Genomic DNA, 15,010 nt, shown 5'->3' with positions numbered 1-15,010 from the left:
AGAACAATAGCTGAATAAATTAAGATACATTTCATTGGTGTTGTGGGGAAAACATGTTGTTGTCCAAATTACGCAGGGACACGTTTGCTTCAGAAGCAAATTAAACCAAGGTGCATTTGGATCTGTATTCTTGACATACATGCATATGTATGTATATGTGTGTGTGTGTGTGTTTCTGTGTGTGCGTGTATGTGTGGAAAAACACAGACATGATCCTATACCGGGGATCTTTGCATTGCGAGTCGGTGCATGCATATATGCATAAGGCTGCATTAAAGCGTGACAGCGTATGATGTGGTTTTTTTTTTGGTTTTTTTTTTTGCTGTAACGTGAGTAGCGTGTTCCCCCCCCCCCGGGATGCATCTAAAAAAAAAAGTAAAGTCAGGATGCATGGAGGAACCGGTTAAACAGGAGCAAAGGAAGTTATTCTAAAGACAAGCCGCCTGCAGACAGGAGCCACTCTGCAGACTGGAGAATCAAATCACGTCTGATGTAGTTTGAGAAGCCGAGGAGTAACTTTATGGAGGAAGAGGAGGAGGCTCTGCTTTGGTTCTTGCGCTTGTTATGCAGAGATATATCAAACCCCCAAATAATGCGCCTCTCGACCTGCATCCGTTGAGGTTTGCGCTGACGGGGTTGCTGAACACACTGTTAACTGAATATCTGGGAGACGCAGACTAGTGCAGGAGTCATGAAGAGATGAAGAGGAGGTGGAAAGAGGAAGGGAGGAGGAGGGGGCGGGTAGTTATGGAGGAGGAGGAGGAGGAGGAAGAGGAGGGCATCCAGATGGGAAGCAGCACCAGCATCAGAGCCCGCAGGAGAGGGATTGGAGAGGAGACGCGGTTGTGGAAGAGAAGACACCGCAGCCTCGGAGATGAGGAGGACTCTGGTGTCTCTCTGAGCTGCAGGAGGTCCTCCTGGCGCAGACATGTATTTCGGTACGTAAACGACGTGCCGAGCTTCTCACGGCGTGACTTTCAGCGTGGATCGAAGCGGAGTCACTTGTTGCTATGTTGAAATGTGAAGTCAGTCACCTGATCCACCCATCCATCTATCTATCTATCTATCTATCTATCTATCTATCTATCTATCTATCTATCTATCTATCTATCTATCTATCTATCTATCTATCTATCTATCTATCTATCTATCTATCTATCTATCTATCTATCTATCTATCTATCTATCTATCTATCTATCTATCTATCTATCTATCTATCTATCTATCTATCTATCTATCTTTCTTTCCATCCAGACACGTTGTGGTCTGCACGTTTTTAACGCCTCGTAATTTTCTTCCACCGGTCAGAGAACTTTGGAGGAGTAAACTGACCATTGCGAACTCATAGCGCACGATTATACGGAAATTTATTGTTTTCATGTGGTGAAAATTCTTTTTCTGGTATGTACACTCCTCTGTTTGAGAGTCTGGCACGATCTGATAAATTGAAAAACTTAATACCTAAAGAAAATCGCTCCATTAAGAACAAGGAGGATAACGGTGATGCTCCGGTACCGGGGATGTGGAGGGGGGGGAGCTTGGCGGTGCGTCGATATCGGTCCAGCGGAGAATGAACCCATTACATCGATGCTTTAAAGTCTGAAAGGATTTCCTTTCCTCTGGTGTCGTTGGAGCCTCCTCCATCTGTTTGGTACCTGTCGTGTTGCGCATCATCAGCCGCCAATCGCGTCTCACAGATCCGTTGCGCTTTGCGTAAAAGCAGCGCCAGATGGCATCGAAAGATGAACCGCGCAACCTGTTGGTTAATGACCTGCTTCTGTTGGAGCGATTACTCCAAAAGTTTTGGACAGATTAGGGATTTTTTTTTAAAAGAAAAACATGTATTTGGGAAGGATTCATCCGCGTGGATTTCAAATGAGGAGACGTGAAGAAGTGAAGCCACAGGTGCAGGAATCGATCATTTTTTAAATTGACTTTAGAAAAAGTGCAACTCCCGGCTCCCGTAGGCAGAGCGCACCTGGCTGCGATTCTACCTACACAACCCACGTGACCTCCTGTGACAATACCACGATCATTTAATGAAGGTAAGGCGATGAAGAGAATCAGTGAGGAGGTCAGAGATGAGACAGGATAGACGGCCTGAAGCATCATGAGCGTCATGTCGAATAAAATAAAAAAAAACACGCATGAATACGACTTCAGGAGTAAATCTCTTAGATTAGGTTTTTATCTTTCTGCAGTATTTCATGCTTGTCAGTTAGAAATAACAGAGTCTTTGCTCTTCCTGTAAAATTTTTTTACATCAATGCACAAGATGAAACAAAAGGCGTTAAATTAATGCGAGTTAAACTGTTCCTGTGCAGGATGCTTGAGTGAAACAGTCCAAGTCAAGTCAGTCTTCAACGTTTAAACATAAGTTCTCATGCACATAATACCCTTTGACCCCTGAAGCAATGCACCCGGGAGCAAATCCATCCTTGGTAATCTCCACATATCCAGTATTTCCTGACATCCAGCATGCATTGCTGGTAGGGGTCATGTGAACAAGTGGACAGAAACTATCCACGTCCGTGGGGGAAAGAGTTCTCTGTGGGGTAGAAGAGCCTTTGTGGAGTGCATTTGTTTCTGCAGGTCTGAAAAAAATTGAATTCCAAATATGTTGTTTCTGAGTCATCGAGTGGTGCGTTCAGGGTCCACAGGGCAGCGGACAAACGCAAACTGTCAGGCCAAACATGCACAACAATATGTGCACACACATTCACATACACACACTCGCGGTGAATACTGGGGCAGATGGGTGTGTTGCCATTTTGATTATTCTGATTAGACTTGCAGGCAGGCTGGTCCTGAATCAGATTGTAATCAAGCTCAGAGAACAAACAAACAAGAAAACAAACACCCAATCAGGACTCGGCAACATAAACAACATGCTTATCACACCATATTCTCATTAGAAAAGTGTGTGTGTGTGTGTGTGTGTGTGTGTGTGTGTGTGTGTGTGTGTGTGTGTGTGTGTGTGTGTGTGTGTGTGTGTGTGTGTGTGTGTGTGTGTGTGTGTGTGCTATCCAGGAAAGAGTGTAAATGTTACGATTCAGCCGTCATAAAATTCTTCAGGAAATCATTTTTAACCAGAAATTCCAGCCCTGAAAAGCAATCACGAAGTTTTGGGGAAACTTTGTGATTGATTGGCAAAAAATGTTTATGTATAGAACATTAAATGATATGACAAAATGGTAACTCATAACTGAAGACAATACAACTTATTTGACGACTGTCTTAGAAATTTGTAACCATTTTTCAGGCTATCTCGTAATATTTTATTTGCAAAAGTGACAGTGATGTTAATTCAAACAGGAAGATAATTAGTTTCAGCTCTAAGAAGCCGTGATTTAAAAAGTTGACTTTATTTTCCTGTACCAAATTATTAATAAAATAATTTCTTATTATCAAAAGTAAAATAACAGATTGTGAATTGAGTATTTTTCATAATATATTAATAGATTATTAATAATTAAAGTGTAATTGTAATTTCTAAAATGATTATTTTGTACTTACTCACCCAATTCAAATCTTATTAGTTTATGAGTTACCAGAAGTACTGAAGAACAAACAGAAATGAGTAAAAATAATTTCCATTACAGAGAACATTTATTATGATCTGAAACAGAGTGGGGGGTGATGAATCAGAATCCTGCGTCGTAAAGTTGTGTAAAGACTGGAAGAAACACTTTCAATCTTACACAAACAGTAAAACCTGATGAGTTTCTGAGCACTAAACCTTTAAGTACAGACTGTCTTCATCTCCTCTCCTCCCCTGTGGCATCATCCCTCCATTTCTTCATCTATCTGTTCATCCATCCACCCGTTTCATTCTGTCATCCTCTCCACGCTGTCTCCTAGGTAACGTGTGTCCCAGCGTCGCGGCGCCGCCGTCGGCTCGTCCCATACCGGGCAGGACCCAGGCCTCTGCAGACGTTCACCAGCTCCTCCCCTTCCACCTGTTGCCTCGATTCGCTGACGTGAGTATAGTCACTCATCCTGGTTGCCGTGGCAACCACGCCCCTACTGACTGCACTGTCTTACTTCTCCTTAAAAAAACACAGTTGTTGTGTGTCATCAACCGCCCCCCCCCCTCCCTCCACCCCTCCTTTGACTGGAAGTGGAAGTTCATTCCAGGGAATAGTCCGCCCCCACCCCACTCCTGATGTTGTTTTTCAATATGCCTGAGCGAGCTGCCCACACCGATCCAAATATATCACCTCTGATACACAGAGCTGTGGCATTTCCACACAACCAGGGCGGGAGTATGTGTGTGTGTGTGTGTGTTTGTGCGGGGGGGATTCCTTGGTATTCCTCTCACACTACTTTGGTCTGCGCTGGTTTGTTTGTGACGGATGAAGGTGGAGAGAACAAACACTGGGGAAGTCCAAGCCCCCACAGAAAGTGGACGTGTCAGGCAGGGCGGAGGGCTTGACGTTGGGTGTGCAGGGAGATTACGACGGTCCTGGAATAATCCCAGTCTGTACGGTGCAGAGAATAATTTCTCTGTCTGTAACTATTTAGTTTCAGTAGCAGCTCCGGATCGGATCATATCCTCATTTCAGGGAGCTGACAAGTCCTTTCTGCTGCCACCTGAGGAGACATCCGACATCCTTCTGGGTCTCCTCTCTCCTTCCTCCTCATCCATCTCTTCCACTTGCTGCATTTATTTATTTTTTCGCTTCAGCTCCATCTTATTTTCCACTTTGTCTCCCGCTGTCATCTCTCACCCGCTTACACTTCTTTCTTGCGCTCAGAATTTTCAAACTCTCATCTCATCTCTCCCTTATGTTCTTTTCTTTCCTGCTCTTTCGAACAAAGAACTAAACATCAACATGTTTTCTTTTTTTTTTTCTTCTTTTTTTTTTTAGTTGTTGTCTGTTTTTTTGTTTTTCACTAATTCTCTTGGCTTCCTGCGGCGGATGACCTACGGTTCTCCAGTCAGAAAAAGTTGTCTTCATTCTGATTCACCGTAGTTTGAAGCAGATCTTCAAATATCCCACCATGCCTGCTGAGTCACAGCCCTTTTCGTCCATTTATAATTCTTTCCTTTCTCTCACATCATTCCAGTGCTTTCTCTTTCTCTCTGCAGAGAGAGAGAAAGTCAGCCTTACTTGCTCTTGGGTGTAGTTTTAGATATTTACAGTATGGGTTTTAACTCTTTTTATGTACAACAGTGGAGAGGAGAGCATTGCCTGAAATAAAAACACATTGAATTAAGAGCTGCGGTGGAAAATGATCATTTTTAATCAGTTAATCTGATTATTATTTTGAGTAAGCTAATTGGTACAAGCCTATAAAATCAGAAAGGTATTTTTAACCAAGAGAACTTTATTAATTTTCTATTTTCCTCCATTTTTGAAGAAGTTATATTAAAAAAGAGAAGAATTATCTCTCTTAAGATTTTAAGCACCAATTTCTGAACTGAACGCTTCCCTTCCGATAAAACGCTCCATCCACCCGACAGGTGTGACGTCCCAAGATGCTGATTTACCTGATGGCGGTCGGATTGGAAAAGGTCACGTTTTGTAGCGTGTTCTGGGGGGGGAGTATGCGACTGGTACCAGAGCTGTTACCTGTGGAATAAATTCATTTCTCCGCAACAAGCCGTCTCCTTGTTTGCACGAGCAAAAAAAAAAAAAAAAAAAAAGAAGAAGCAAAAAAGCTCGCCTTCCTCACGGGGGTGTTGCTGTTGTAAATAAGTTGAGTTGGGCGAATGCTCGCCTTCGATGGCGTCTGGCTCTTTGGAGACATGTCCTCTCCTGGTTTTATGCTGCATTGGGCAGATGGGCGACAGGCATGAACATATTGTTCCACAGTGGCAATGGGGGGGGGGGGGGTTATGGTCTGGGTGACAGCAAATGAAGGTGTATTTTATTGATAGTAGTTTTAATGCACAGATACCTCAGTATGAAACAGAGGCCGGTTGTTATCTCGTTTTAACGCACGGCTGAAGCGTTGTTGCACCACCGGCAAAATGGGCAGACTTGCCCTCCGTGACCAAAAGACACATACAACTGTAACTGGAGCGATGTCAGTAATCTAACAAATGAATAAACGTACATTTTTTTGAATGCAATAATGATGTTTTTAATATGCCTCACCAAGTTTTACTTTGGAAAATTAGAATAATTTCCCCAAGGGTTTAATAAAAGTAAAGCATGCTTAACCAATCAATCAATATGCCCATCATGCATCATATTTTGTCTTAAAATTGAATGTGTTCTCCGACCTCTTACTGAACCCACGAGTGTGGAGTTTTTTTTTTGTTGTTTTTTTTTGCTTGTCTGAGTTTGGACAAACCTGTATTTTCAGATGAAGGTTGGGTCAGTGTGTTCCTCTGTGAAGGTGTTGTTTGGTGCCCACATGTGGGTTGTCATGGCTAAAAGGTCGCACATATTTTGTGTGTTGGTGTTTTTTTTTCCTGATCCAGAGGTAAACTGGGACTGCATTTGATAATGTCGAGGAGTTTTTTATATTTAGTGGAAACACTGCTTTTGTTCCCAAGCAAATAATTTAAATCACAACTAGACAGGAGTCAGAGAGTGCAAACCTCCGCAAGGGCGACTCAATTTTCCTATTATGTCATTGCGCCTGAAAGCAACAATCCCCTAATAGTTTGACCCTCATAATACGACTGTGAAAAACTGCCTAGATTTTGGAATCATGGTAAGTTTATGAGTTTGACAAGTATTCAAGAAAAGCAATTTTGTCACTAATGGCAGTTTTCCTCAGGATCCAGCTCAGTAACTTTTTACGCCAAAGTTGACACTTAACTGAATCAGCACAGTTTCAGCCACAATTTCAAGTCTGCAGTTTTATGATTTGTTGGGAAAATTTTCCATGAGCCCTTTAAATTTAAAAACATTCTGCGCCACCAAAAATTAAAAACAATAATTGCACCGATGTGTGTTGGATCTCCTCATTTTCCATGAAGTTGGAAACAAAAAAAATCTTTTTAACTGCACCCATCCCGTAGCCTGCAGTCATGATAATGATCTGGATCACCACCCACAATCTAACAGATTTGTTCCTGGGGCGTCATCCTAACGTCTCAAAGTATTTGAATTGTGGATTTTTGAGTTTCCCTGTGAACAGAAAAACAACCAGTGCTATATTACTTCATTGGCGCAGCTAAAAATCCAAAAGCAGCACCTCATCTGTCACAACTCGCCCCTGTCTGAGGTGCGTGATGTCATGCCCGGCCGTGTTGCACAGGTGTCACAACGTAATGGACGTTCAGCACCATGAATATGAGGTTCTTGATGGCGCTGCAGGTGGAAGCCAGCTGTTTAATATACTGATTAATACTGAAGCTACATGTTTGTTTCACTGAATTTACTTCTTATGTTTTTGCATGGTCATAATCAGCAGCAACAAGAGGCAGGATGGGTCTGGAAGTGTTTGCTCACCGGGAGGGAAAGGTGAGAGAGGTAGACCGGCAGGAAGCAGGAAGGTGACTTTGATCAGAGAATCAGACAGGTAGGGAACAGATGGAGGGGTGAGGAGGAGGAGGAGGGTGTGTGATGGTAGGTCAGATGGTGATACAGCAGCCCTGGGCTGATTAAGGATGGGAGATTTTCATTAGAATTAAAATATTAATTCTGAGCTCCATTAAGCTGTCTAATATTAAGGTGATCATGAAGTTAGTGATGTGAGAGTTTACTGGACATTGTTACACAATATTAAGGATAGTATAGTAATTATGATCAGCATTATGACTGGATTTAAAATAAATACAGTACAATGTATTGTAATATGTACATAGTTTATATATTGTTAATGATAACACAAAAATAAGTCTTTAATAAGAAATTGTGGTTTGATTTTTCCACGTTATTACGCCAATTTAATTAGTGATTTCCAATTTTTATGTACAGTATATAATTTTTATAGTTAACTGTTTTTTTAAATACAAAACAGATTCTTTATTTTAAAGTTTGGCTCCAATTATTAGCACAAACAGCTGCAGTGAAGCAGAGAGTGATCAGAGACCAGTGGCTGCAGAGATGAATTCCAGAGCAACAGCCTGGAGAGATGATCAAAGAAATTGAGAACACACACACACACACACACACATACACACACACACACACACACACACACACACACACACACACACACACACACACACACACACACACACACACACACACACACACACACACACACACACACACACACACACGCATGTATGCATGTGCATTTTAAATATTTCCTGAAGAGACAAGCATATTCTGTGGCACAGGGCTGCATGTTGCCAGGGATCACAACTAGCTGGCTGACCCGTAACACACACGCATGCATGCACGCACGCACACACACACACACACACACACACACACACACACACACACACTCTTCATCACCTCCGGCCACTTCTCCATAAAGCTCTGCTGGTTGTTCCTGGTTATACGACTCCCTACATTTCATCACAGGTAATGGGTTTGCTTTGCTCCACGAAGGCCAGTCGGGTTTTATAGAGCTGAGTATATGTGCTCATTAAACATTCCAGCAGGTAATCCCCAGAGAAGTACACACACACACACACACACACACACACACACACACACACACACACACACACACACACACACACACACACACACACACACACACACACACACACACACACACACACACGGGGAGGTTTACTGCCTGTTTCTTACTCATAAATAAATCCAGTCCACAGGTCCTTAATATTCTCCCCAGCTAGTTGTTTGTGTGTTCATGTTACAGGAAAAACATCATTTCATACCTTTTTTTTTTCTCTGACTATTAAACCTTTCAACCTATGTTTCTAAACCTGGCTTTCTGTTGTGAGGTCTGGTCTGTAACAACTCCATCTGTTGCTCCTTCAGACACCAGAAGCTGTAGACATGTTTGGTTGTTATACTTCACATAGATGTTTTGTTTTTTTCGTCTTTGCTGCACGGCTAGTTTTTCCACTGGGGTCCAAAAGCTACTATTGAGCCGAATGTTCAATTTATGTAGTAAGTACGGCTTCAGGAATGAATCCTACTGACCAATCAGGAACAAGAAGCTCCAGCCGGTGGACAAAGGAATGCCTATAAAACCTGTGAATTCACCCAAATGTATTTATGGACATGGATCGTGTGAAAGTGTCTACAGAGCGTCACCTTAAACCTGCTTGGATTAGCCTGTTTACAGCCTCTCCAGACTGTCATTATATTTCATTTTGTGTGTGTATTGTGTCTTTTGACATGTGCGTGTGTGGAATGCATCCGTGCCAACTCCACCCCACCTCTAACCTGAGATGATATGCATTTGTATTTTCTTGAAAGAGACACATCATCTGGTGGACAAGCATGTCGTTTCCACCTAAAGAGTTCGCTTTCACCACCTACTTGTTGCTTTTTTTCTCCACAACCCCTGAACGAGTCACGACTTAACGCTGCGCCGCGTCTTTTGTTGCAGATGGATCACGTCCGTAAAGCCGTAATTGGCTCGGGCATCTCGCTCACCTCGCCGCTGAAGAGGAAGGCCAGCTCCTGTGGAGTCTGTCGGCTGAGGTTCAACTCTGATGTGGGTGTTGTCCTGTGGGAGGCACACGCTTTCAGTTGTTTTTCCATTCCTCACACAGACCTGTTCATGACAGATAAGTCATCCGAATCAGACCTGCTCTTGTTCTCCCGCGGGTTTCATTCTGCCTGCTGTATTAACCGGTTGAGATGTGTGTATACCAGGGTTGTCAAACTCATTTTCACCGAGAGCCACATCAGAATCATGGCCGTCCTCAAAGGGCCAGATGTAACTTAAAAATGTAAAATAAATATAACCACTCCCTAAGGTTAAAATAACTGAATTTATTACTTATTCAAGTTACAAACATTACAGTTGCACAGAGAAAATATGTTTGTTTGTTGCTCTGTTAAAACATAAATCCTTTAAATCTGTCAGATTATGAAACCAACAGAACTCAATCAATCAATCAAGGATCAAACTATTCAAGTCAATGAAGAAAAATAACATCAAACACAAGTTAAGACACTAACTTTGTTCAAAATGGTTTTGTCAAAGTAAAAATGGGATTAATTACTGCACTGTGGGAAATGTAATTTTGTTCAAAGCACACTTTTAACTTATTTATTCTTAGACCCTTTATGCTCTCGCGGGCCACATAAAATAATGTGGCGGGCCACATTTGGCCCCGGGGCCTTGAGTTTGACACACGTGGTGTATACTATCCAACCTGTGCAGAGCGTTCACCTTCCACTATGTTTAATAGGAATAAAACACGAGATTGCACTGTAATGAAAAGAGGTAATTGTTCAGAGGGGGGGGACACACAATAAACACGAGTCTGTTTTCAGATGATGTAGGCGAGAATTTTCTTTCCTGTTATTTAAACATCTGTTAATCAACAGGAGGGTGACAGCGGCTTCTAAAACTCTTTTTTTTTTTTCTCCAAATTTCAAATTTGTGTTTTGATCTCTAAACACAAACGACTTCTAAATAATCCTTGGCGCCTCCTTGTTCGCTGCTGCGTCCACAGGCTCAAGCTGCTTCCCATTACAGCGGCACCAAACACGCCAAAAGGCTGAAAGCTCTGGATGCCCCGGATTCAAAGATCAGGACCTCTGAACCGGTCGCCGTGGAAACCATGTCGCAAAACCTCACATCACCCAGCTTCTCGCAGCCCTCCGGGTCCGACGCAGCATCGGGAGGTGTGTGTGTGTGTGTGTGTAGATGTAAGATGCGCGACAGGATTTAGACGTACACACGGTTCACGCTTTTCATTTCCCGGTCACGACTTTAACCCTTTGATGGGATGAACCTCCCCGTGCTCTAGATTCCACAATGAAGATATTTAAAGTTTTTTTTCTACATCCTCTGACCTCCCCAGCCTCCTGGGATCAAACCCACATGACCATGATTAGTGCGTAACTGCACAGTGTGTGTGTCTCTGTGTGTGTGTGTGTGTTTGTGGAAATAACGCTTCTATGCCTTTGTTGAAACGTGCACATGTGTATTCCTGATACCGGAGCACACGCGTGGGCGTTAAGGACCGAAAATAATACAACTCGCTGCAGGCTAAAGAGCAAGAAGACGGGAGAAACGGACTCGACTTGGCTGATATGAGAGAATGTAATAAAAAAAAAAGGAAAAGAGTTTCCAGTTTGTAGATGAGACTATGGGAGACTTCCTCTGTTTATCAGATTCAGTCCAACAGCCTCAATGGCGTGTGAGAGCAGGGAATCAATGGCAGCTGACAGTCCCTCACCGAGGCAGAGCTAATCACCGATATTAGAGTGAATCTTTAAATCAGCGCACCTCCAGGGAATCTCTTCACGTCAGTCACACGTTGTCGACCGTAGAGCCGAATCGTTCTCTAGACAAAAGCAGCTTGTTTGCATGCTGGGAGGCGGCTCTTGAGGGAAATCAATGATTAGTACAATTAAAGAGGATGATGGAGCTCATGATCACCTGTGGCCTGGTGAGTCTTCATGCCTCTGATTTCATCACGGCTGTAGCGGCTTTTATTTTTTATATAGCGAGCAAAAAAATCGTCTAACTTTACCAATCCTGCATCTTTGTCTTATTAATGCACCAACTTCCTGTTCCTTCAGATCCCTCGGCATCAAACCCGACATCAGAGGTGGAGCCGTCGAGCCACTCCGAAACTATGAAAACGCCATCTGGTCCGTCGTCATCATTCAACATGAATACGCCGGAGAAAGACTCACCTAGAGATGGAGAAGCAGAAGTGAGTCCCGAGGGGGAGACGGAGGAGGAGAAAGCCGTTCGCCTCCTCTACTGCTCCCTCTGTAAGGTGGCCGTCAACTCCGCCTCCCAGCTGCAGGCGCACAACAGCGGTAGGTAGGACGCCATTTTTCCTCCTGGTCGTCCTGTAGCTGATGCTGTACTGATGTGACTTTTTAATCCGCACAGGCACGAAGCACAAGACGATGCTGGAGGCCAGGAGCGGCGACGGAGCCATCAAGTCTTTCCCCAGAACGGGGGTTAAGGCCAAGTTGACCCCTCCGTCTGAGTCGGCCACCGGCCTACAGAACAAAACCTTTCACTGCGAGATCTGCGACGTTCACGTCAACTCAGAGACGCAGCTCAAACAGGTCAGCGGGCGACGATGCGTCCGATGATGTCGCCATGGCGATTAGCACAGAAATACAGCTAAATATATTCCAGGTTCAAGTGTTTGTGCTCACACGTCGCATGTTGCCTCTGGATTAGAGAGGTCAAATCTACCTGAACAAGTTCTTTATTGATATTGTCATATAATTAATTTATAAAATAATAAAATGAATTATCTTGAGTCACTCACTCTTGATTGACAGCGTTATCATATTAGATGAAGTATATATAAGATTGTACATACTATTTAATCTTAATCTACACTTTAACAAGAATAAATAATAATTTTAAATCTATAATAATAATTAATAATTTCCTTACGGAGATCAAATAAAAATAAAAATAAATAAATAAATAAAATAAAGAAATTATAATCTGAAACACTCTTTATTGGTTACCTGTTGCTGCAGGTGAGCTAAAATCACTCCAGATCAGGAGTGTTGCAGTGAGCGTCTGAATCCGCCGGTAGAATATCTGTTCGTGAGGTGCATGCACAGCGTTGGTCTCCATAACCGACTGTTTAAAAAGTTAACTTTGGCCAGGTGCTCATGAATATTCAGCAGCTCGCCGCTGACTATGGATTGCGATGGTCATAGCCATCTGTTTGGGTTTGTCAATCAAATCCTGAAGATTTCCAAAACCCTTCTCTCATGAATAATTTGAGTCTCAACTTGTTTTGCTTGAACTGTGAAAAAATAACACCATTTTCACTGATTATTCAAATTTCCAAACCAGCCTCAGTTTCCGTGTCCGTTTTGTCTCGTGCTGCTTCCCGTGGTCGTTGGGCTTCATTTCCTGTGTTCTGTTTGTCTCCTCCGCTGCAGCACATCAGCAGCAGGAGACACAAAGACAGAGCAGCGGGTAAACCAGCAAAGCCCAAGTTCAGCCCCTACCCCCCAACCGTGCATCACCCCGGTTTCCAAGCAGTGAGTACTTAATCTTAAGAACTATAAAAAATAAAAAAAAAACTTTGAAAAAAGCCAAATTTGAGGAGGGGTGATTGTGAGTCACCTCATTTGCATTTTAAAATGTGTGTGAATATAATGATGATGATTTCTTCACGGACGCATCATTGTGCAGCCATGCGGCTTCGTTTGATTGGTGGATTTTGCTAGACGTCACACTGTTTGGCATATTATGAAATAATCAATGAGAAAAGCATAAAACAGCACATTTCATTAAACTCAGTTTCATAAAACTGAGTAAAAGATTTTAAAAAATGCCACTGATAACAGAATGAAAGAGCAGATTTGATAAAAAGGAGTCGATATGACGTAATAAAATTGTAATGTTCTTTTTTTTTATTTTATTTCTCACCCATCAGATCCACCTGGCTCTACGAAAGAACCAGGACCTAACCAAACCGCTGGCCCCGGGCCTCATGCACCGTCAGCTCTCCGTCGCTGCTGCCTCCATGGCGTCACTGCCCTCCTTCCCTCTCCGCCCCGCCTCGAACTCGAGCCCCGCCCTGTTTCAGAGTCAGCCCCTCCCCCAAGCGCTGCTGCATCCCGCCCCTGGACCCATCTGTTCGGCGCACACGCCGGTTCTGTTTTCCCCGTTCTGATGCAGAACGGACTTGACAGCTTGACAGGAAGTGACGTAAGGATGGCGTTCGCTGCTCTCTGCATGGCGGCGTCACACACTGGCCATCATGACGGACGGATGAAGCAGTAAGAAGTAACTCTACATCTTCTCTGCAGCGCCGCTCAAGGAGGTTCGTCTTAAAATTGGACATGGACAAATAGGAAGATGCTTCATGATGGCTACAAATGTGTGTTCAAATGTGCAGAAATGTGCATAGAAGCACAAATCAGAGCATGCTTGGTTAAAGATTTTTATTTTCAATAAACATTAGCTGTGGATTGATTCTCCTCTGAGTATGAACGCATCTCCACGGGGGGCGGGTCCCGGCACCAATTTGAAGCTCTCAAATGAATATTTTAGTCAATAAATTTGTGCAATAGTCTTTATGTTCGTCGGATAAACGTTTGATTCCATGACGGGGATGAATGCATATGCTGAAGCCCTGATTCACGTCAGTGTTATCAAACTCGACGTGCTCAGCCAGACACCACCAGAAATGGAGACGTGCTGAGATACGGTCAGGCATCACCTCTTTCCAAAATCCATTAATATCTGCTTTCAGATGTTGACCTAAAAGTCCCTTTCATCTCTCTTCGCTACTTAGCAGCACGCAAAAAACAGCATTTCAAATATTTCCATAAAACAAAATGAAAAAGACAATCCTAACCCTTATTTAGCTCCGGGAGACATTTAAGAGTTTTATTTTTTATTGTCTGAGAGTACTGCCCAACCTTTCCCTGCATTCCCTCCAGCCTCATTCTCTGAGATAAATCAAAACAGGAATGCTGTTACTTTCTTTGTCGTGCCGATGAGGTTTACGCTGCAGCCTTGAGGAACTCATTCTGGGATGCTTACTGTATGTATTTAAAGGAAGTTATTTTTCTAATAAAGGTATAGAGGCCATACATTGATACGGGTGTTTCTCTAAGGGTCTTATTAACAACAGGTTGACGTATTACTGAAGCAGAACTTGACACATCTCAGGGTTGATTTCATTACATATGTTTCATGTATATATTTTCTGACAGGTCAGGGGTTGTGTGAGCGCTGTTTTTAACTTTCTATGACCTCTCAGGCTATCTTCTTCGTCTTCTTCTTTTTTTTTGGTGCTTTCACCCAGCTGGAGGAATCTTTCTTGCTTCCACAAAGTAAATAATTCCAGAGAATTGTCTCCAGTGACTAATTCTCCCAGTTGTTACAGCGTCATCTTTATTCTTATTAATTGTCCAGGGTGATGATTGTGAACATCTGTGAGTGGGATGCTCGGTTCTCCACAGGCTGTCAGACTCCAGACCTCCTCTGAACCTTTAA

At 43.0% G+C, this 15,010-nt stretch overlaps 1 protein-coding gene across 1 annotated transcript; it reads left to right on the top strand.

Annotated features, from left to right (window-relative positions):
* Positions 1-788: 788 nt before the first annotated feature.
* On the top strand, positions 789-13,977 carry LOC137607802 (zinc finger protein 385D-like). Its single transcript, XM_068333794.1, has 8 exons — positions 789-938; positions 3,863-3,981; positions 9,440-9,547; positions 10,518-10,689; positions 11,593-11,838; positions 11,915-12,096; positions 12,940-13,041; positions 13,440-13,977. Exons 1-8 carry the CDS (start codon positions 929-931, stop codon positions 13,677-13,679), a joined length of 1,179 nt encoding a protein of 392 aa, XP_068189895.1. The 5' UTR covers positions 789-928; the 3' UTR covers positions 13,680-13,977.
* The last annotated feature ends 1,033 nt before the right edge of the window (positions 13,978-15,010 follow it).

Source organism: Antennarius striatus, chromosome 14 (genome assembly GCF_040054535.1).
Source record: "Antennarius striatus isolate MH-2024 chromosome 14, ASM4005453v1, whole genome shotgun sequence".
Classification (NCBI taxonomy): Eukaryota; Metazoa; Chordata; class Actinopteri; order Lophiiformes; family Antennariidae; genus Antennarius; species Antennarius striatus.
The sequence above is the reverse complement of the archived record's forward strand: the minus strand, read 5'-3'. Positions and strand labels throughout refer to the sequence as shown.